This window comes from Chionomys nivalis, chromosome 26 (genome assembly GCF_950005125.1).
Source record: "Chionomys nivalis chromosome 26, mChiNiv1.1, whole genome shotgun sequence".
Classification (NCBI taxonomy): Eukaryota; Metazoa; Chordata; class Mammalia; order Rodentia; family Cricetidae; genus Chionomys; species Chionomys nivalis.
In genome coordinates, this window is record NC_080111.1 from 10,391,905 (window position 1) to 10,414,597 (window position 22,693).

Here is a 22,693-nt window from a genome sequence, read left to right on the forward strand (position 1 = left end):
TTCAGCACCCCCAACCTGCCCCCCATATCGCAGGAAGTAATCATAACTCACTTCTATACCCCCTTCATCACTTATCCCCCTAGAGTTTAGCTTCTTTGGTCATCCAAGCTCAGGTGTGTTTGGGGTAGTATGGCCATAGATAAGATAGGGATTTGTATTTCTTTCTTTTTTTAGTAGTGTATTATTTTTAATCATATATATGTGTGTTTGTGTCTATGTGAGTGTGTACCAATTATGTGGAGAGGTTTCCATGGAGTCCACAGTTGTTGTGTCCCCTGGAGATGTAGGTTCAGACATGTTAGCCTAAATAACTGGGTACTGGGAATTTAATTCAGGTTCTCTGGAAGAGCAAAGCATGCTCTTTAAGCACTGAGTCATTTCTCAAGCCATTGTATTTCATCTTATGTTGTTTTATTTTATTTTACTTTAGAGAGGGTCTGTTTAACCTTGGGAGGCTTGACTTCATGCTATTTCATCAGCTCCAACCATTAAAATCCTGCAATTTGAGGCACACACCACCATACGTGGTTCAATAGTAGCACTTCTGATACAGAAATGGACACCCAGCCCATACACCTTCCTGCTTTACACTCAGGATGCTACTTTATTCTCTACTCATTGCCTCAGGGAAGACATTTGACTGCAGAGAGGAAAAGTACAGTGTTTTTTTTCTAGACTTTAAGCTTCAGGGGCCTGGGTTGTGGGGACCTAAGACACAGAAAAAGGATTTGGTAGAAACGTGAGGTTTTAGTCTCCAGATGGATGTGTGGGAGGGGTAAAAGGAGGGAAGAAGTATGAGCATTGTACCAGATTCCCTAAAGAAGATGGAGCTGAGCCCCTTGCTTTGTCTACAGGATTTAAAACAGAAAACAAGTCATCTTTTTCGTATCAAGTAAAATCCTATATAGGATCCTAAAGATAACAGCGTTCATGCTGTGTTTGAGTAGCAAGGAGAACACTCTTCCTCTTCTGATGGGAGTGCATGCTTTTACAACCTCTTTCCAAATCATTGTGGTGGTTTCTCAGAAAACTGGTAATCAGTCTATCTGAGGACACAATTATACTACTTTTGGGAATATATGCAGAAGAAGCTTGATCAGACCACAAGAACAGTTGCTCAGTTATGTTCAAAGCAGTTCTATTCTTAATAGCCAGAACCTGAATCCTAGATGCCCCTCAAATAAAGCATGGGTAAGGAAAATGTAGTACAATGGAGTATAATAAAGCTGTTAAATTTAATTAATTTATTAAAAAGGAGAGCCTATTGCTGACATTACATATGAGACCTAGAACATAAACAAATGAAGCTTATACTGACCTGTAAACTCCTCACCAATTGGCTAGAATTCATAGTGCTAGAAAGGGGCTACTCAATCTTACATGACTGTCAAACTTCCAAACTCCAGTAATGATTGGCCTGGTAAGATAAGTGAAAAACTATGGCATGAATATTATGGGATTAGCAAACAACTTTTTGATTGGGCTTGAGATCCACTTTACAGATGTAAGTCTAGCCTGACCACATTTATAAGAAGAACCTATTTCGAGCCGGGCGGTGGTGGTGCACGCCTTTAATCCCAGCACTAGGAGGCAGAGGCAGGCGGATCTCTGTGAGTTCGAGACCAGCCTGGTCTACAGAGCTAGTTCCAGGACAGGCTCCAAAACCACAGAGAAACCCTGTCTCGAAAAACCAAAAAAAAAAAAAAAAAAGAAGAAGAAGAACCTATTTCTACTAATGAAATGGAAATAGCATTTAGATAAGGACAAATCTCCCTTTAATGCTGACTCCTCCCAAACCTCTGATTATCAACAGGCTGACTGGCTTTGAGTCTCTGTGTATCTACAGTGCCCTGTAAAAAGAAACTGCTGTGATGAGGGTTGAGAAATGCACTATTTTGTTAAATTTACCAATGTTATTACTTCTACCTTTTATAAATTATTGCCAATATACTATATCACTGTGTTTACAAATTTCTGTATTTTGTATGGATGTAACAAACTGGATTTGATAGGCAAATACTAATCTGAATAACAACTGAATCAGAATACCTGTGACTGAACAAAGTAACTCTTCCCCCCCCACACACACACACGGGGAAAAGAGACATGGAGGAAGAAAGAGAGGGTGAATGACTTTTACACAATTAGGACACTTATAATTCCTTCATTGTAAGATGCTTCTAAAAGTTCACATGGGGGCTGGAGAGGTGGCTCAGCGGTTAAGAGAACTGACTGTTCTTCCCGAGGACCTGAGTTCAATTCCCAGCACCCACATGGCAGCTCACAACTGTCTGAAGATCCATTTCCAGGGGATCTGACACCTTCATACCAATGCACATAAAATAAAGTTAAATAAACCATTAAATAAATAAATAAATGAATAAAAGTTCACATGGTCGAATTTATCATGTTCTTTGAAGCATTTGCAGGTGCTGCACATATTAATATATTGCACTTGCTGTGAGGATTAACTCATAGGGTGTAGCCCATCATCTAAATAATGGAATATGGGTTTTTCCTATTATTTCTCATTTTTTCTTGCATATGAGATAAATGCTTTCTTTGCTCCAAGCACATACTTCCATGTCCTAAATTCCTGTTATTGCCCAATAACAAAGCACAATTATGTGCTGGTGTATTCTGTAAAATAGGTATGTTATGTAGAAAATATGGAAAAGTCAGAGTCAATACTATAAGCCACCCACATAAATATTTGGTTGATAACTTGAGTTCATATGAACAATAGGTTAACATCTTCAGAAAGAACAATGTATTAGAGATTAAATAATTATTACTATAAATCTCATATTAATCATGATTATTAGCTTGCAATAGAAGCCTAGTATGACAATACAGTTCAGAAATATAAAAATACGATAACAGGTGCAATGAAAGTCTGGTATGAATTGAAATTATACAACTATTGACAGGTTTTATGAGAATCAATCTATGTCACGAAGATATATTGAGTATGTATTCAAATATTCTCACGTGATGGCTTCAATCAATGTACAATGTTATGCATGTAAGTAACATGGACTAGGTGTGAGATGCAATTAATTCATTTTTCCTTTAATGAGAATCTCATGGCCATGGCGCAAGAGTATTTAATATCTGATAAGAGGGTCCTGAATAGGGGCCTGGAGAGATGGTTCAATGACAAAGAACAAACACTAGCTGCTCTTCCGGAAGTTTTAGAGTTTGATTCTCAGCCACTACATGGTGATATGCAATCATCTATAATGGGATCTGATTACCTCTTGCAGATAGAACAAGAGGAGAGATGGTTTCCCCTGGGTCACCACCCTCTTACCCTTCCCTTTTGGGACCCCCTTTGAGGATTTTGATTATTGATGGGTTTTGGACTGTGGGCCCTTAATAGGCTCACTAAGTTTGTTCATGAACAGGTGGACTCTGGCATCCTAGCCCATTCAGGTCCATTATCACTGACTTGATCTGAGTGATTGAGGGTTAATTTGGAGCCACATAAAATTCACAGATATGTGTCTGTCCATGACAGACATGGGTGTCCAGCAAAAGGGGTGCTAGGCAAAGCACTGCAGGGAGAAGACCATAGATTCTGTCTCTGGGTCTCCTGAGGAATAGGACTGATTACATAGAGGTTGATGTCCAGAAGTAGTGATATAAAAACCTAGACTCTCTTCTCTCAAAAGGACATCTGCAACTCTGAAAAGAAAATTCTTCCACTGAGTTGGAAAGAATTGTCCCCCACTAATTAAACATGGGAGGAGTGGGCTTCTGTTCCCCCTACACACACACACACACTGGTTAATGCCTGCTCATCTTCCAAGATGACCTTTAACTTGACTCATTCTAATACTTAAAAAGGGCAGAAGCAAAGACCTGTATTTTGACATCTGCATTTTGTTTACAACCACCTTAAGTTCACAAGATATTCACCTTTCCAGGCAAGTTCTGGGCCTAAGACATTAGCCCAGTGAGACCTGCAGGCACCAGGCTTTTAGAAAACATTAGCATTTTCCTTTGTTAGTCAACAATCATAGACCCTCAGTATTTACCTATCAGCTAGGGATGTCTCCAGGCTGAAATTCCAAAAGACCTGACACCCCCCCATCTCCTTGCCCACTTGCTATATAACAGCTTCTGAGAAAATAATAAACTCGACGGTTTGATCAGAAATCCCATCTTGCCATCATGTTTGATGTCTCTTGCCCCTCCGTTCCTCTTCCATCTCTAGGTTTATCAGGGATTAACTGTTTATATTCCACTGGCTGGGATACAGAGGGGACTCTCACATCAGAAGACAGAAATTTACTGATGTAATATTACTTCAAATTTAATTTAATCACCAGTGATATGGCTCAGTGGAAAGGACTGTTATGTGCAAGGCTAAAAACTTAACCTTGATCCCTATAGAACATCAAGCTATGGTACGATATACACAACTGATTGCTGATTAGCCTACTTTATTATATCTATATCAGAGAAATGAAAATACTAAATTGAATATACACATGAAGAGCTTACTGTTTCTTATACTCTCTTTTATTTGTTATTTTAACATTAACATTGTTAAATTGTGTTGAGAAAACAGCACACATTAGGATTACATCACCTATCCTGAACTTGTACTCAGGTGGCAGACATATGAGCATCATGTGTTCAACTATATCCCCGAATCATCAGTGACACCCAAGTTAACATGAATAATAAACAATATAATCTCAAAGGATTTTGTAAAAAGATAAAAATCAAAACCAAGAACAATAATCAATCACCTTTGCAAAGATACCCTTACTTGAAAAGTATGATTACACATGATTGGTTATTTTTTTTTTATGATTGGTTATTTGAATCAATGTATATATTACATAAAAAAGAACCTATCACTAGGTAAAGGCACAATAGAAGATGAACAAAAGCCATAGAAGGAATGTAAGGACTACAGCGTAAATTTCCCTAAATGGAATTGCCACACTATAGCACACTTTAGTATCTACCTCATATGTTTCAAAATAGAAAGCACAATGCAATGATTTCAATCATCAGTCTTCAGTGAACATGGTATGCAATTTATTACCTTCAAGGTTATGATGAAACATAATTTGTCTTGAAACTGAAGACAATTTTGATAGCTAAAGTCATTAACAGTTTGTTTTCATGAATAAGGCTTTCCTCTTTATGAGTTTGTTTCTATTTCCAGAATTTAGCGTGATATAAATAAACTTTGCCCTAAAGTCATGGGGTAAGTAATTAATAAGAAATGTTCATTCCCAGGAATAACAGCTTCCTGTAATTCCTACTGCAAGAAGATCCAAGGTTTTAACTTTCTCAAGATACAGAACGCACATTCACATTCCCCCCCCCACACATATATCACATAATTACAATTAAAGCAAATTTGAAAACAAACAATTTTCTCTCATGAACATATTTCCCCTCTAAGCATTCATTACTGTAAAACAGGAGTTGAGGCATCTTACACCTTACACTATTTTTGAATCATCAATTAATTTTTTGCAAAGATAAAGCAAATTTAAACTTGAAGTGAGAGAAATTAATTTTTCTAAGTTGGTGGCATCATTTGGGAAGATTTAGGACATGCTGCCCTGAGGAAGGAAACATATCACTGAGAATTTACACCCATATACCAGTTCCAATGTTCTGCTTCATGTGGCAAATTATGGATGTGAATTCTTTTTTTTTTTTTTTTGGTTTTTCGAGACAGGGTTTCTCTGTGGTTTTTTGGAGCCTGTCCTGGAACTAGCTCTGTAGACCAGGCTGGTCTCGAACTCACAGAGATCCGCCTGCCTCTGCCTCCCGAGTGCTGGGATTAAAGGCGTGCGCCACCACCGCCCGGCTGGATGGGAATTCTTAAGCTCCTTCTGTAGTGCCATGCCTGGCACTTTTTGCAAGGCCTATTAAATGCTTTTATAAGTTGAAATAGACATCATATCACAACAGAAAAGGAGCCAGTACACAACCATAAATTTTTACACATGAATTACTTATTCCATACATTTGAAGAGAAGTTAAAAACTGAACAAGGCTACACTATCATTTAAATTGGTCTTGCAAGTGTTAAAGTTCTAAAAGAAAGTGTAACCTGATTGCCAGAAGTTAAGCAATACCTACAGCTGTGAAGGGAAGTTTACTCCACTAGATGTAGCATTTCTGTTCCTCTCTGGGCTCCATTCCATTCTTTGAAGAAAGCTTCCCAGCAGAAATGTCTGTTGCTGAACTGCTCCACTCTCCTAAGGGAACATCCCTTAAGATGTGTCCATTGCTTCTGTGTTCTTCTTGGCTGAGTTTCTCAATTGTACCTTGTTTCAACTCCACTGGGGATTTTCTGATCCACTCTAGTAAAAGAAGGTCTTCAAACAAATCTCAGTCAAAAGATTTATTTGGGAGGGAAGTATCCAGGAGTGTGACTTCCTGTGCAAGGCTGGAAAGGGGCAGAGGCCTACTGAATAAGCATACAGCTTATATAGGGCTTCTTAGGGCTAGAGCACGTCTAAGGAGATTTTGAGTGTGGGAAGTGGTTGGGTTTCAATCCTTGAGCTGAACATTATCAGAGATGGGCTGAATTTTTTGCTCAGGGATTGGTTGATTTTGTGTTCAGATATACAATGGTAGAGTTTTCTCTTTGGCTCTGGCTTGAAAATCAATGTGAGTTTCTATCACTGGCAGTTTATAACATTTTTTGTTCTGTTTTCAGGGTGATGTTTCTTTCACTAGATCTGGATGCAGGAACGAAGTGTATTCCTTTCGGTCTCATTTAAGGAACAGGTTTTAATTCATTGATTAGCTCTATCTCCTATCCATACGACTTCATAAATTCTTAAATTAGGTTTTGTCCAGTAGTTTGCTGGTGCAAACAAAATAAAAGCAAGTGTCATAATTCTTGAATGGATTGATAGTTTTTTTTCTACAGAATAAATACTTTTTGTTAATAAGTGTGATGGCTTAAAATCTTAAAAATTAATTCATAATAAGAAGCCCTTAGTATCTTCTTCAGGAATCCAAAGACTTCTGTATTATCTAAAACCTTTATCAAACTGATTACACACAGAAAGTTTTACTCCTGTATAAAATGAAAACACTACCACACTGAATTCATTTAAGAGTTTTACTTCAGGGCTGGAGACATGGCTCAGTGGTTAAGAGCATTGCCTGCTCTTCCAAAGGTCCTGAATTCAATTCCCAGCAACCACATTGTGGCTCACAACCATCTGTAATGATGTCTGGTGCCCTCTTCTGGCCTGCAGGCACACACATGGACAGAACACTGTATACATAATAAAAAAATTAAAAAAAAGAGTTTCACTTCAAAAACATGATTTTTCTTATGCTTTTGAAGACTATACTCATTAAATTCATACAATTTCTCTCCAGGATGCTTTATTTTATGTATCTGGAGATTATTTTGACAAAGAATTTACCACACAGATTTCATTCATGAGTTTCTCTATGGTATGTGCTCTTCTGTACATTTGAAGACTTTACCACACTGACTCATTCATACTGCTTCTCTCAAGCATGTGTTCTTTTATGCCTTTGAAAAGCACTGCTGTCAGCAAAGGCCTTACCACACTGACTACATCCATAGGGCTTCTCTCCAGTATGTGTTCTTTTATGCTTTTGAAAATTACCCTGACATGCAAAGGCCTTACCACACTGATTACATTCATAGGGTTTCTCCCCAGTATGTGTTCTTTTATGTATTTGAAGAACACTGTGTCTAGCAAAGGCCTTACCACACTGATTACATTGATAGGGTTTTTCTCCAGTATGTGTTCTTTTATGCCTTTGAAAAGTAATGTTGTCAGCAAAGGCCTTACCACACTGATTACATTCATAGGGTTTCTCTCCAGTATGTGTTCTTTTATGCTTTTGAAAATTACCCTGACATGCAAAGGCCTTACCACACTGATTACATTCATAGGGTTTCTCCCCAGTATGTGTTCTTTTATGTATTTGAAGAACACTGTGTCTAGCAAAGGCCTTACCACACTGATTACATTGATAGGGTTTTTCTCCAGTATGTGTTCTTTTATGCCTTTGAAAAGTAATGTTGTCAGCAAAGGCCTTACCACACTGATTACATTCATAGGGTTTCTCTCCAGTATGTGTTCTTTTATGCTTTTGAAAATTACCCTGACATGCAAAGGCCTTACCACACTGATTACATTCATAGGGTTTCTCCCCAGTATGTGTTCTTTTATGTATTTGAAGAACACTGTGTCTAGCAAAGGCCTTACCACACTGATTACATTGATAGGGTTTTTCTCCAGTATGTGTTCTTTTATGCCTTTGAAAAGTAATGTTGTCAGCAAAGGCCTTACCACACTGATTACATTCATAGGGTTTCTCTCCAGTATGTGTTCTTTTATGCTTTTGAAAATTACCCTGACATGCAAAGGCCTTACCACACTGATTACATTCATAGGGTTTCTCCCCAGTATGTGTTCTTTTATGTATTTGAAGAACACTGTGTCTAGCAAAGGCCTTACCACACTGATTACATTCATAGGGTTTCTCTCCAGTATGTGTTCTTTTATGCTTGTGAAGATTACCCTGAGCTGCAAAGGCCTTACCACACTGATTACATTCATAGGGTTTCTCTCCAGTATGTGTTCTTTTATGCTTTTGAAAATTACCCTGACATGCAAAGGCCTTACCACACTGATTACATTCATAGGGTTTCTCCCCAGTATGTGTTCTTTTATGTATTTGAAGAACACTGTGTCTAGCAAAGGCCTTACCACACTGATTACATTCATAGGGTTTCTCTCCAGTATGTGTTCTTTCATGCCTTTGAAAAAGACTGTGCCAGGCAAACGCCTTACCACACCAATTACATTCATAGGGTTTCTCCCTATTAAGTGTTCTTTTATGGTTCTGAAGACTACTGTGATCAGCAAAGGCTTTAACACACAGATTATATTCATATGGTATCCCTCCAGTATGTGTTTCTTTTTGACTTTGATGAGTCTCATATAGAACAAAGTCTTTAGCAACTTGACTGTATTCACAGGGTTTTTCTCCAGTGTGTTTTCTTTTATGCATTTGAAGATGGCTGTGATGAGCAAAGACTTTTCCACATTGCTTAATTTCATACTGTTGTTCTCCATTATGTGTATTTTCATTCCTTATTAGGTGAGTGTCATAAGACCAGGCTTTAGCAGAGTGAGTATATACTGAATTTTTCTCTCCAGTTTGATTTCCTTCAATCCTGCAAGGATAATTGGCACATATAAAAGCTTTACCACATTCAATACACTGTTGAACCTCATATCTATATGAATTAATTTTATAATTTGTTCCAATTTTGAAGAGGAATCAGTTATTAAGATTTTATAACTTTGTTTAAAATCGTGTTTTGTTCTTTCATTAGGGATCATTTTGCATCTAAAAAATATATATTATTGTAAATATCTTTGTGTCATGGTTTACCTTTTCACCTTTCCAAAAATATTTTTATGTGACATTTTTCACAATTTGAGAGAACTGGATACACTAAGAACTTTACCATCTCTACTGCATTCATAAATTTTACTATACTGTGAATCATATTACACTTCCTATGTGAACTAGGACACTCAGATGAATTTGCACAGACCTATAACTCATGGGGCTTTTTTATAATGTGAGTTTGTTGATGTATTAATAATGATGGTAGAAAACTGATTACCTGTATACTTGAATCAAATTCAACAAGTATACTCTACATGGGAACTACCAGTTATCTTCTAATTGTTCTTAAGGAGAGGTGTGTAAAATCTTTCCACATCCCTTTGCTCATATGCTTGCATCAAAAGTCACATATGATACAAATAGTAAAGGAATAATAGTCAATAAAATATTTCCACATTGAATTCTCATGGTTTGACTTGTTGTTCCTCACAGAACTTGTTGTTCGTGGTATAGATATTAATGTTTCTCCACAACTGCCCCTTAGATTTGACTCTAACTGCTGCTTTCACTAAACTTAGCACAATCCCCAAAAGTATATGAGTAATATAAGACTTACCATGGGCTTTTGATTTAGTGGAAAGTTTTGCAAGTATACTTAATTTCACTGAAATGTGTATACATTTTGTATCATGAGTAGCAAGAAACAAAGGGATTGGCAGATCTACTACATAGCTCTCATGGTGCTATGACTCAAATGGTGATATCTGCTAGGCATTGCTTTCTTGACTTCTTTCTTAAATGAATGCCTTGCAAATGTATTTCACTTATGTGGAATTGAGGTACATAGATTTGTGAGAATTTAAAAACCATCAATGCACTTAAAGCTGCACTTATTTACACTGTTGCTTTTTAATACTTCCTGGACATGTTACCATCTCTTTCTTCAGAGGCACATGTTATCAACTTGCATATGAAAATTACCTTGCATGTCTTCTAGAACATTGATAATGTTCTTCAGTGTTATGGTCTTCCCAAAAGTATCCTAAAATACAGTACCAGGATACGTATGTTATATCATTTAGCATTGTGCAACATTTAACTTATTATCTTAAGTGCACCTAAGAACTATGACTGCATTATTCACTTCATTCTTCTTTCTAAGTCGAATTATAGAACAACATCATTAACCAAAAAAAGTTGTTTCCATATTTTTTTTTTTGGTTTTTTCGAGACAGGGTTTCTCTGTGGCTTTGGAGCCTGTCCTGGAACTAGCTCTGTAGACCAGGCTGGTCTCGAACTCACAGAGATCCACCTGCCTCTGCCTCCCAAGTGCTGGGATTAAAGGCGTGCGCCACCACCGCCTGGCTGTTTCCATATTTTTTAACATGAAGGAAATTCTTTTTTACCTATGGTATCAAGGTTCCTGTAGGCCTCCAGCATCACATCTTTGTAGAGATTCTTCTGGGAAGGATTCAGCAAATCCCACTCTTCCTGAGTGAAGTTGATATGTAGATCATCATAGGTCATGCCCTCCTAAAATATACCAAACATGTGTACAATGGAAAGCATGACAGCGACAACATTGGAAATGCACACTTCTTTGATAGTATAGTCATATGATTCTGCTGTTTCCCACTCTTATTCCATGACACAGACAGTCACTTTAGAAGGATATTGAAGAGGAGAGTCAATTCTGTCATTCCTCTACACTTTGAATGGGATTTCTCCTTATAAGAGCAATGTCTATTAACAGGGAGAGAACTACAATTATCTAGTATTTAACTCCATTAGAGACATTAATATGACCTGAGTGAACAGAAAGTATAGAGTTTATCTATCACCATGCAGAAATCTCAAGTCCAAATAGATCAAAGACATCAACATAAAGCCAACCACATTAAACTTCATAGAAGTGCAAGTTGGAAGTACACATTGGTACAGGAGACCACTTTCTAAATATAACCCCAGCAGCAAAACACTAATAGCAACAATTAATAGATGGGACCTCCTGAAACTGAGAAGTTTCCATAATACAGAGGAAATGTTCAGTAAAACAGCACCCTACAGAATGAGAAAAGCTCTTTCCCAACCCCACAATGAACAGAGGGCTGATATTCAAAATATATAAAGAGCTCAAGGAACTGGTCATCAGAAGAACCAATAAGCCAATAGAAAAAAATTTGTACAGACCTAAACAGAGAAATCTCACCAGATGACTGTAAAATGACTAAAAGACACTTAAGGCAATGCTCAACATCTTTAGCCCTTAGAGAAATATGAATGGAAAAAACTCTGAGATTCCTCCTTACACCTGTAAGAATGACCAAGATTAAAAACCCTAAGGACCGTTTATGCTGCAGAGGATGTGGGATGAAGGGAAAACTTCTACATTGCTTGTGGGCATGCAAACTGGTTTAGAAATCAGTATGGTGATTTGTCAGAAAATTAAGAAACAATCTACCTCAAGACCAAGCAATACCACTTTTGGGTATATACCCTAAGGGCATATATCCACCTATATTCATGTCAGCACTATTTGTATTAGCCAGAACCTGGTAACATCCTAAATGCTCCCTTGACCAAAGAATGGATGAGGAAAATGTGGTACCACACAGCAAATAAAAATAATGACATCTTGCCGGGCGATGGTGGAGCACACCTTTAATCCCAGCACTCGGGAGGCAGAGGCAGGCGGATCTCTGTGAGTTCAAGACGATCCTGGTCTACAAGAGCTAGTTCCAGGACAGGCTCCAAACCACGGAGAAACCCTGTCTCAAAAAACCAAAATAAGTAAATAAATAATGACAGCTTGAAATTGCAGGCAAATGGATGAATCCAGAAAACATTATATTGAGTGAGGTAACTCAGAACCAGAAAGACAAATATACTATGTATTCACTCATAAGTGGCTTTTAGACATAAAGCAAAGAAAATGTCTACAATTCACAATCCCAGAGAACCTAGATAACAAAGAAGAATCTAAGCAAAACACACATGGATCCTGTCTACATGGAAAGTAGAAAAAGACAAGATCTTCTGACCTAATTGGGAGCATGGGGATCATGGGAGAAGGTAGAAGAGGAAAGGAAAGGAGGAGAGCAGAGAAAAATATATACCTCAATAAAAACAATTTTTTAAAAACCTAAGAAATGACAGAAACTGACTGCCTGGACAATCACCCAAGATGTCACCCAAGATTCCACTGTACTGTTGGGAGTTTTAACTTTGGTTTATTCACCTAGAAGATCTGACCAAGTTTCTGTGAAGCAGGAATTTTGAAGGATTGTCCTGCTTTGCCATGGCAAAGCTCAGCCGTCACTTTCTTTTGTGTCCTGCCTATCTAACTTGGACAGTATACTGTCAGTAGTTAAGTCAAAAACAGTTGCTTACCAGTGAATAACTCTTGCCAACAAGAAAGTTAACTCCATATAGTTATTTCTGTGATAGCTATCATTTCTCTAAAGTAGATTGGTGTTGTCAGGTGTCTTGTCATAAAAGCCTTATATTATCACAACATTGTAAATGCCATATTTGGAATAGGAACTGTTTGATGACTTATTTAAAATGTCCATTTAAGATGTATTTTTGGCCGGGGATTAATGGTCATGTCTTTAATCCCAGCACTTGTGTGGCAGAAGCAGGTTGATCTCAGTGCATTCAAGGTCAGTCTGGTCTACAAAGTGATTTACAGGACAAAGAGAGCAATACAAAGCAACCCTATCATGAAAAAAATGGAAATGAAATGTCTTTTTTTCACCTTGAAAACATACCTGAAATGACTATATAAGTATGATTATAATATGTAACTATTAACCTGTATTTTTACTAATTTAAATAGTTTATACTACTAATTTTTAAGGACAAGGAATTTATTTTACATTGTTAAGTGACTTATTGGACACAAAACCTTACATATGAGTAGAAATGTATGTACGGTATGTTTTACCAAAAATAACCTTAAATTTCCACAAATATACAAAAATATGTTAAACAAGATTAGAAACATATAGTATAACAAAAACAATCTCAAATATGTATTAATATACAAAAATCCATTCTAATGTAAATTTAATACAAATAGTTGTTTTTTATTTAAAGTCAATTTAGTAATCTATCATCTATCCTAATTCTATATCTTCCCCTTTTCTTTTCAGAACAAGATAACTGAATATTATCTCCTTTGTTTATATTTTTTACCATTACCCATAGTAACTTGTTACCACTTCCACCTCAATGATGATATAAATCACGACCTAATGAATGACCAACTCTTGGAAATATGGGAACCATGCTTTTTTTTTTTGGTTTTTCGAGACAGGGTTTCTCTGTGGTTTTGGAGCCTGTCCTGGAACTAGCTCTTGTAGACCAGGCTGGTCTCGAACTCACAGAGATCCACCTGCCTCTGCCTCCCGAGTGCTAGGATTAAAGGCGTGCACCACCATCGCCCGGTGGGAACCATGCTTTTAAAATTATTTTTGGTTATCTGTGGGCAATGGCATCTATAAGGGTCCCTGAAATAAACCTAGGATAATTTCAATTCATGGGAGAATTGCCTGTATTAATCTTGTCCAGTCTTTGTGTAATGGGAAAGTGGAGGAATTATCTCAAGTTCTGGCTAGTGTAGTGCATGAGGACCATCTTAGATAGTAATCTTGGAATTGTCCTGAATAATTTATAGTACAAAGCTGACTTTTGGAGAGGTAGTCAGTTTAGTGGCATACCACACTCTAGGAGGAATCAATGGTGTGGGGCCCTAAGCCTCTGTTTAAGATTTTAATGGTCACTGCTAAGAATGATCATGGTTTACTAGAAAACCTTTTAAGTGCTGTATGTAGTAAAGCTCAAAGCAGTTAAAAGAGAATAGTGTTTTATTTATATACAGAATTCAAAAACTAAATTTTAAGTTACTTGATAGAGATTTAGACCCAAAATTATGAACAGGAGTTAAGAAGAACCCTTTTTAAAAATTAGATTTTAGATGTAGTGCAAATTGATCTTATTCATAAAATCTGTAGTCAGATAGTAGGGCTGAAAGCTGAAAGATTAGAGAAGTATAGCATCCAGCCACTATTTCTTTTTTTTCTTTCTTTTTTTTTTTTTTTTTTTTTGGTTTTTCGAGACAGTGTTTCTCTGTAGCTTTGGAGCCTGTCCTGGAACTCCCTTTGTAGACCAGGCTGGCCTCGAAGTCACAGAGATCCGCCTGCCTCTGCCTCCCGAGTGCTGGGACTAAAGGCGTGCGCCACCACTGCCCGGCCCAGCCACTAGTTCTTTTTTTTTTTTTTTTTGGTTTTTCGAGACAGGGTTTCTCTGTGGCTTTGGAGCCTGTCCTGGAATTAGCTCTGTAGACCAGGCTGGTCTCGAACTCACAGAGATCCGCCTGCCTCTGCCTCCCGAGTGCTGGGATTAAAGGCGTGCGCCACCATTGCCCGGCCCAGCCACTAGTTCTTAACTTTATGAAATTCACAGTCCAATGTGGGAGCCCACCTGTGACTCAGTTTCTATCGGAAGTCCTTTCAGACTTAAAGATTCCGTTTGTGTTCAAGCATGCCTTGCGGGCTATGAGTAACATCTGTGTTTCTCAACAGAAAAAGCATTTTGCTCAGCTGAAAGAGACTATTTTTTCTATTAATATTTGGGCTAGTGTAGGCCAGCCAGGGGCACTCCTTGTTAGTGATTAGAAGCTGCTTAGCTGAACCAGTTAATTCACAGGTTTGAGCTGCCTCCAAATACAGTGCAGGGAGGTGTGGTGCTGACTGTACTGCTTTTTGATCTGCCTTTTGACTGTGTTTAGTATATATGCTGGCTGAGAAATAATCTTGGGCTGCTTTCTATTGACCTTTCACCCTCTCAGTCTAACCTAGGATTCTGTCTTCATTTCTCTTAATCTAACTTTTCCTTAGCCTCAGCATTCCCTCCAAGGGAAGCCCTAGATAAATGTTGTTAGACTCACCAAATGGGGTATCCCGTCTCTATAAGTCCTCAGAGTGAATGCTGTTTCTACAAAACACTCAATCCTCAGCTCCTCTCTCGTACCACCTTATATACCTCTCTCTGCCCAGGCACGCCACTTCCTATCTGCAACTCCTTAGTGATAGGATTGAAGATATGAGACACTAGCATTTGACTCTACAACAAACTGGTGTGCCTACTGGGATTAAAGGTGTGTGTCATGATTGTCTGAGGTGTAAGGCTGGCCATGGCATCTGTTTTACTTTATGATCTTCAGGCAAGATTTATTATTAAAATATAAATGAAAAAATAAAATTAAATAATTTGAAGCAAGCATCTGAGATCAAGAAGAGAAAACTAAAACTATTTATCACCAAAGAGTATAAAAAATATTCTGAGTACAAACTGGGGAAGGTCCATCATTTTCAAAAACAATGAATGATATAATTAAAATATGGTTCACAAATTCAACAATATAGATTGACACCATTGACAAACACAAATCTACACACAAACACATACACACACACATATATATATATGTATATATTATTGTTTCTTAAAGAAGAACAAGAAGGGGTGCTGGAGAGATGGCTCAGCGCTAAGAGCACTGCCTGCTCTTCCAAAGGTCCTGAGTTCAATTCCCAGCAACCACATGGTGGCTCACAACCATCTGTCATGAGGTCTGGTGCCCTCTTCTGGCCTGCAGACATACACACAGACAGAACATTGCATACATAATAAATAAATAAATTAATTAATTAAAAAAAGAAGAACAAGAAGGTTCTATTCAAAATCAATTCCTAAGGAATCACTGGCCATCACATATCCTTTACACTCCTGTTCTCTCCTTTACCAATAATAAAAAATGGGTTGGGTGAGAAGGGCTGTTTCACCAAAATTTACAATATTCTCTTGAAGTCTTCTGGTGTTTTTACTTTACAGAAAGTAGTTTTGATTACTCAAATCATCTCATTCTCTTGTGATAAAGAAAATGATGTCTGAGCCGGGTGGTGGTGGCGCATGCCTTTAATCCCAGCAATCTGGAGGTAGAGGCAGGCGGATCTCTGTGAGTTCAAGACTAGCCTGGTCTACAAGAGCTAGTTCCAGGACAGGCTCCAAAACCACAGAGAAACCCTGTCTCGAAAAACCAAAAAAAAAAAAAAAAGAAAATGATGTCTGTTAGGATCACTACCATGTTGTTTTCTACAATTGGTGATGGAATCCAAGTCGGCATCACAGTGAGGAAATGAAATCTTTTTAAATGGAATTTCAAGAGAACAGATTTTTAAAGAATCAGTGTACGTGTAAATCCACTTGATTTACTCCAACTGCTTGGAGTTCCAAGCACTTTTGAAAATAAGGTTACTGCTATTTTTTGTGTATGTTTGAATATTTTTATGTATGATATTCTCTGTATAAATGCTAGAAGTGATCAAAGCTTCATGGAGTCAGGGAGATAGAGGAAGAGGATGAGAAGTTAAAGGAGCTACAAAATGAGGTAGAGAAGCAGATGAATAAGAGTACAACCCCAGGCAATGCTGGCTCAGTGATCACTTCTTTTGAAGAGAAGATGCAGGCTGATGCCAGTTCCATCTATGTTGTCAATGTGGACCATGGTGCAACAGCAGAAGAGCTGGAAGCTCACTTTCATGGCTGTGGTTCAGTCAACCTTGTTACTACAGTCTGTGACAAATTCAGTGGCCTTGCCAAAGTGTTTGCATATATAGAATTCTTAGACAAAGAGTCAATGAGGACTTCCCTGGCTTTAGATGATTCTCTCTTTAGAGGGAGACAGATCAAGGTGATTCCCATCAGGACAACAGACAGGTTACCTGTGTGCCCCATACCGTGCCCAAACTACCAATTACAACAGCTCCCAGTCTGGATTCTACAGTGGTTTAAGCAACTGGCCCTGGGATTAAAAAAAAAGAAAAACAGAAGGTGGAAAATTATTTTTTACAAAAAATATACTGTGGAAGGGGGAGAATCCCATAACTAACTGAGGAGGGACCTGCTCTGTGTCGTAGGGCAGGCCCAGGGAGTGGGGCAGTGGTGACATGTTCCCTCTGGAGATTCAATATGGACACTTCTCAAATGTGCAACCTGCTTCCGGTTTCCCTGCTCCACTTCACTCTCTTTGGGCCTGCTCAAGGGGAGGTGGGCTCGGATGGTAGGAGTCCTTTTTTTTACCTAGAGCTCTGGAGGGCACCAATCTGTTCAGCTTGTTTCCTTCCCTCATCTTCTCTCTGCCTTTTGCAGTCCCTGCCTGCTCCTGATTTACCAGGTCTAGGCACAAGCTACCCTTCTTTCCTTGGGGCTCCTGCCTCTCCCGTTTGTCTGGTGAATTTTTTTGGGTTCCTTTTTGTTTATTTTTCTGTCTTGAGTGTCTTTCTTTGCAGATTTGTAGCAGAAAGAACTCACTCCCAGTGTGTTCAGTGTTAATTCTACTTACCCCTTGGGAAATACACAGCTTTGTTTTGGGAAGTTTTGCAGTGTTGTTTTGTTGGTGTTTATGAGGTGTCCTTGTTTTGTTTCATTTTTTGTTTGCATTTTTTCCTTTTATTTGGAGGGAATGGGAAGAAGTGGGAATAAGGAGGTGGGAACTGGATTGTGTTTATTTTTTAAACTCAATTACAAGGGATGGGTTTTTTTTAAATCATGTGTCATGAGGAAAGTTGTTTATGGAAAAAAAGAAAAATGATTTAAAATTTATTTTCTCCTACATGGATTATGGTCCAAGAAGATGTGGATTATGCTCTATCTATCTGCCCAATGCAATGCACTCCTGAGAAATGTCTGCAGATCAGAAACTCCTTTGTCCCCTGGAACTAAGCTTCACTGGATCACACCATTGCAGCTACTGGCAGCATGACATTAAAAGCATTCTAATCATGCATTTCTAGAAGATCAATATCATCATTTCCTACCAGTTCCTAAAGTATTTGTAATCTTTATAACACAAAAATGAAATTGGAATGCAATATTGAGAACTTCTGGAATCTAGACCTTCAGTATTCTAATCTCTCTTCCTACTGCACACCAAGAGCAGTGTTCATGTGTATACTCTGGACACTCACCATCATATCCAGAATTTCCAGAGACTCCCCTGCCCCAATAAATTCATACATAAGGAGGCTCAGAGGACAAGGGCCACTGCCAACATGAACCACATGGACCAATATACCTACAGTCTTGTGCATGATCAGTCCAAGTCACAGCAGAAATGACAGTTCAACAGACCTGAACACCCAACACTCACCATGGTATAGCTTGTGATATTCCTTACTACTCCTACTGCAGAGGCAGAATAGAATCATGGAAAGAACCCACAAAGTGTCTGCCACTAGTACTCCTCATTGCTAACCCTTCCCATAATTTCTCACTGGCTATGGCCACCTCACTGGGCCTCACAATATTAGCAGCTCCTCTCTAGGAGGATAAGAGATCAAATGACTCAGACAGAACAGTCCTCCAGTTCTGCCCTCCCAGCCCCGCATACAGTGCCCTAGTTTAGAAAGTTTGTAATTAGTACACATAATTCTACTCTCCTACAAAACAGGAAAAATCCTGTTTCTCATCCAAAGCACAGGGTCCTCTGTGTGCACATTGCATTACACTCACTTTCCAGTGCAGCCATGCCATTGCCTCAGAGATGGAAAATCCTGAAGACAAACACAGGTCACATTCATAAAGGAATCACTGTTCCTGTGTAACTGTGGTTACTTTGTAACTGTTGTTAAAGAAAAACAAACCATGAATTAGAAAACAGGACTGTGTTAGTACTTGGAGGGAGCAAAGACAATGTGAATATGATTTAGTTTTAATCTAAAATTGTTTTGAAAAGTTGACATACGTTAAAGGCCATGTGCTCCAGAGACTAGGGATTTGTATTAGAGCACAATAAATATTTGTCATGTATTTTCCCTAAAGATGAAGATCTTACTCCAGAAAAGTAACAGTCCTGTTAAGCAGGGCCACAACATTTTATACAGATTATCTATTTTTGATGAACTATTGAAAATATCTCAATCAGGTTTCAAGATAAGGTCAGTCCCATACCTAGATTGCCATTGTCTGTGGACTGCAAACAATTGTCAATCAGGACAATCATACAGCATCACAAGTGACTACCTGATTCCACATAAGTAATCTCAGTTGAAGGAGGAAAGCTCTCACCCTCAGGCCAACCTCTCACTTCCTGCACTGTGTCTCCACCAGCTTCAAAGTTGGTCAATGAGTTCAATTCTTATACCAATCCCTCTTCATTTCTAAGTCCCCAATAAAAGCCAGAATGATTAGCAGACACTCATTAACTGCTATTTTTCTTTCTCACTGACTAGTGGAGGACAAACCTGGAAGGAGTTGCAGGACTGTCTTCCCAGAACTGGCAACAGAGGCAGGATTAGGTGTTCAAAATAATTCTCAATTACATAGCATGAGGCAAGCCTAAAGTATAGGAGACATTGCTCTACATAGAAATCAAAATAACTTGAAAGAAATAAAATGAAACTCTCAATGACTTAGAAACATTGGAGAACAGAAACAAATAGAGATAACAGCAGCAATACACTCAAAGAAAGTATTTGAAACTGATACCAAAAAGTGATTTTTAAAGTGATGATAATAATGCACTTTTAGCTGGGCAGTGCTGGTACACGCCTTTAATTCCAGCACTCAGGAGGCAGAAGAAGGTGGATCTTTGTGAGTTTGAGGACAGCCTGGTCTACAAGAGCTAGTTCCAGAACAGACTCCAAAGCTACAGAGAAATCCTATCTCAATACACCAAAAAAATGCAGTTTTATGATTAAATAAAATTTTCTGTATTGACTTTAAAAACAAAAGTAGGCCCTTCCCTAGGAGAGGGGATGTCATTAACAAGAGGTAGATTGATGGTGCCCTTACATATGTTGACTGCTGAGCTCTGTAACCTGACACATAGAGTTAGGCAATGTCCTGTTTTTCAAATCTCCAAGCCGACATACTCTGTCAAGCAAGATCAATCATATTTCTTACCAAAAGCAATCTACAGATTGAATATAATGCCCAGCAAAATTCTTCAAAGATTTCAAAAGAACAGTACTCAAATTCATATGAAAAAAACAAAAAAACCCAGGAAAGCCAAAAGAATCGTATACAATAAAAGAACTTCTGGAAGCATCACAATCCCTGACTTCAATCTTTCTACAGAGGTAGAGCACTGAAAACAGCCTGGTATTGACATAAGAACAGACAGGAGGACCAAAGGACCTAAAGAGAAGATGTGGATATCAATCCACATATTTTCAAACTCCTGATATTTGACAGGGAAGCAAAAAATATTAAATTGAAAAAGAAATCATATTTAACAAGTGGTGCTGGCATACTTAGATATCAACATGTAGTAAAATGAAAATAGACCCATATCTATCACCAGGCACAAATCTCAAGTCCAAATGGATCAAAGACCTCAACATAAAGCTAGCCACACTGAAAATTATAGAAGAAAAAGTGGGAAGTACACTTGAAGGCATTGCACAGGGAACCACTTCCTAAATATAACTGCAGCAGCACAGACACTGAGAGAAACAATTAAATGGGACCTTCTGAAAATAAAAAGCTTCTGTAAAGCAAAGGACATGATCAACAAGGCAAAACAACAGCCTACAGAATGGGAAAAGATCATCACTAACCCCACATCAGACAGAGGTCTGATCTCCAAAATATACAAAGAACTCAAGATATTGGACACCAGAAGAACTCATAATCCAATAAAAAAAATGGAGTAAACAGAGAACTCTCAACAGAGGAATCTCAAATAGCTGAAAGACACTTAAGGAAATGTTCAATATCGTTCATCAGAGATGTGAAAATCAAAACAACTCTGAGATTCCGTCTAACACCTGAAAGAATGGCCAGGATTAAAAACACCAATGACAACTTATGCTGGTGAGATTGTGGGGAAATGGAAACACTTCTGCATTGCTGGTGGGAATGCAAGCTGATACAGTCCCTTTGGATGTCAGTATGGCAATTTCTCACAAAATTAGGAAACAACCTTTCTCCCCAGTAATACCACTTTCGGGTATATAATCAAAAGATGCTTAATCGTGCCACAAGAACATGTGCTCAACTATGTTCATAGCAGCTTTGTTTGTCATAGCCAGAATGTGGAAACAACCTAAATGCCCCTCCATAGAAGAATGGATAAGAAAAATGTGGTACATTTACACAATGGAGGGCTACACAGCAGAAAAAATAACAACATCTTGAATTTTGCAGGAAAATGGGTAGAGCTAGAAAACATTATTTTGAGTGCGGTAATCCAGACACAGAAAGATAATTATCACATGTACTCACTCATAGGTGGTTTTTAAGCATAAAGCAAAGAAAGCCAGCCTACAAACCACAATCCCTGATTATAGACAAAAATGAGGATGCTAAGAGAGACTTACATACATCTAATCTACATGGGAAGTATAAAGTATAAAAAGACGAGATCTCCTGGGTAAATTGGGTGCATGGGGACCTTGGGAAGAGGGTGCAAGGGGGGAGTTGAGAGGCAGGGAGTGAAGCAAAGAAAATTGTAGAGCTCAGTAAATATCTATAAAAAAAGATTGATCATATCTGTAGAGGATAGTTGCCTAGTTGCAAATTCAATGTTCCTTGACTCAAGATAACCTTCCTAATCTGGACACCCACATAATCTGGTCTGTGTTCATTCACATGACATTAATTTACACATACTAGGCAATTACAAACCTCTCCTGCTACCTCAATCAGGCCTGTTTCCATAGTGATGGCTCCAACAGCTGATTGCCTACACTATGCCCCCTGCAGTGCACACAATAATCTATTCTTCCTATTGTGGTCTGAGGACAGAAGAAATGCTCCATATGCAAATCCTTTTCCTTCAACTGCATTGGGCAGTCAGCTACATGGCTCAAATGCATTATTTTATTTTATTTTAATTTATTGGTTTTCTTTGAGACAGGGTATCTCTGTAGCTTTGGTGCCTGTCCAGGAACTAGTTCTTGTAGACTAGACGTGCACCACCACTGCCAGGCTAATACATAATTTTAAAACTGTGAATTGGTACAGTCACTTAACAACTTTGTGGGTATAATATAGAGGACACTCAAGGTTGCCCAGGAAAGCAACAGACAGGGACCAAGGCCACCTGAGTCAACATAACAGAAATTGTCTCAGAAACAATATTTCTATCCAGATGGAAATGCAGCTCTTCTAGAATCAATATGCCTTCCCACTGATAAATCACTTCACACACTTAGGAGATTAATAAAGAAAAGTCTCTTTAATGATGTTATGCATTGATCTCTGTCCAATGCTCAAGGGGAACTAGGTT

The 22,693-nt window shown here is 38.3% G+C and overlaps 1 protein-coding gene and 1 pseudogene across 5 annotated transcripts; one reads left to right on the forward strand and one right to left on the reverse strand.

The window, feature by feature from the left end:
• Window positions 1-7,515: 7,515 nt before the first annotated feature.
• On the reverse strand, window positions 7,516-10,926 carry LOC130866902 (zinc finger protein 431-like). 5 transcript variants are annotated; one of them, XM_057758509.1, is made up of 4 exons: window positions 10,806-10,926; window positions 10,381-10,441; window positions 9,612-9,647; window positions 7,516-9,280 (listed from the first exon to the last, which is right to left on the reverse strand). In XM_057758509.1, the coding sequence occupies exons 1-4, from the start codon at window positions 10,924-10,926 to the stop codon at window positions 7,516-7,518; spliced, it is 1,983 nt and encodes a 660-aa protein (XP_057614492.1). The 5 variants fall into 5 exon arrangements, with proteins under 5 accessions (XP_057614492.1, XP_057614497.1, XP_057614496.1 ...); XM_057758514.1 differs by lacking the exon at window positions 9,612-9,647 and adding an exon at window positions 9,709-9,726 and having other exon boundaries at window positions 7,516-8,860; window positions 10,378-10,441; XM_057758513.1 differs by lacking the exon at window positions 9,612-9,647 and having other exon boundaries at window positions 7,516-8,890.
• Window positions 10,927-16,544: 5,618 nt separating this feature from the next.
• LOC130866739 (polyadenylate-binding protein 2-like) lies at window positions 16,545-17,273 on the forward strand (annotated as a pseudogene).
• The last annotated feature ends 5,420 nt before the right edge of the window (window positions 17,274-22,693 follow it).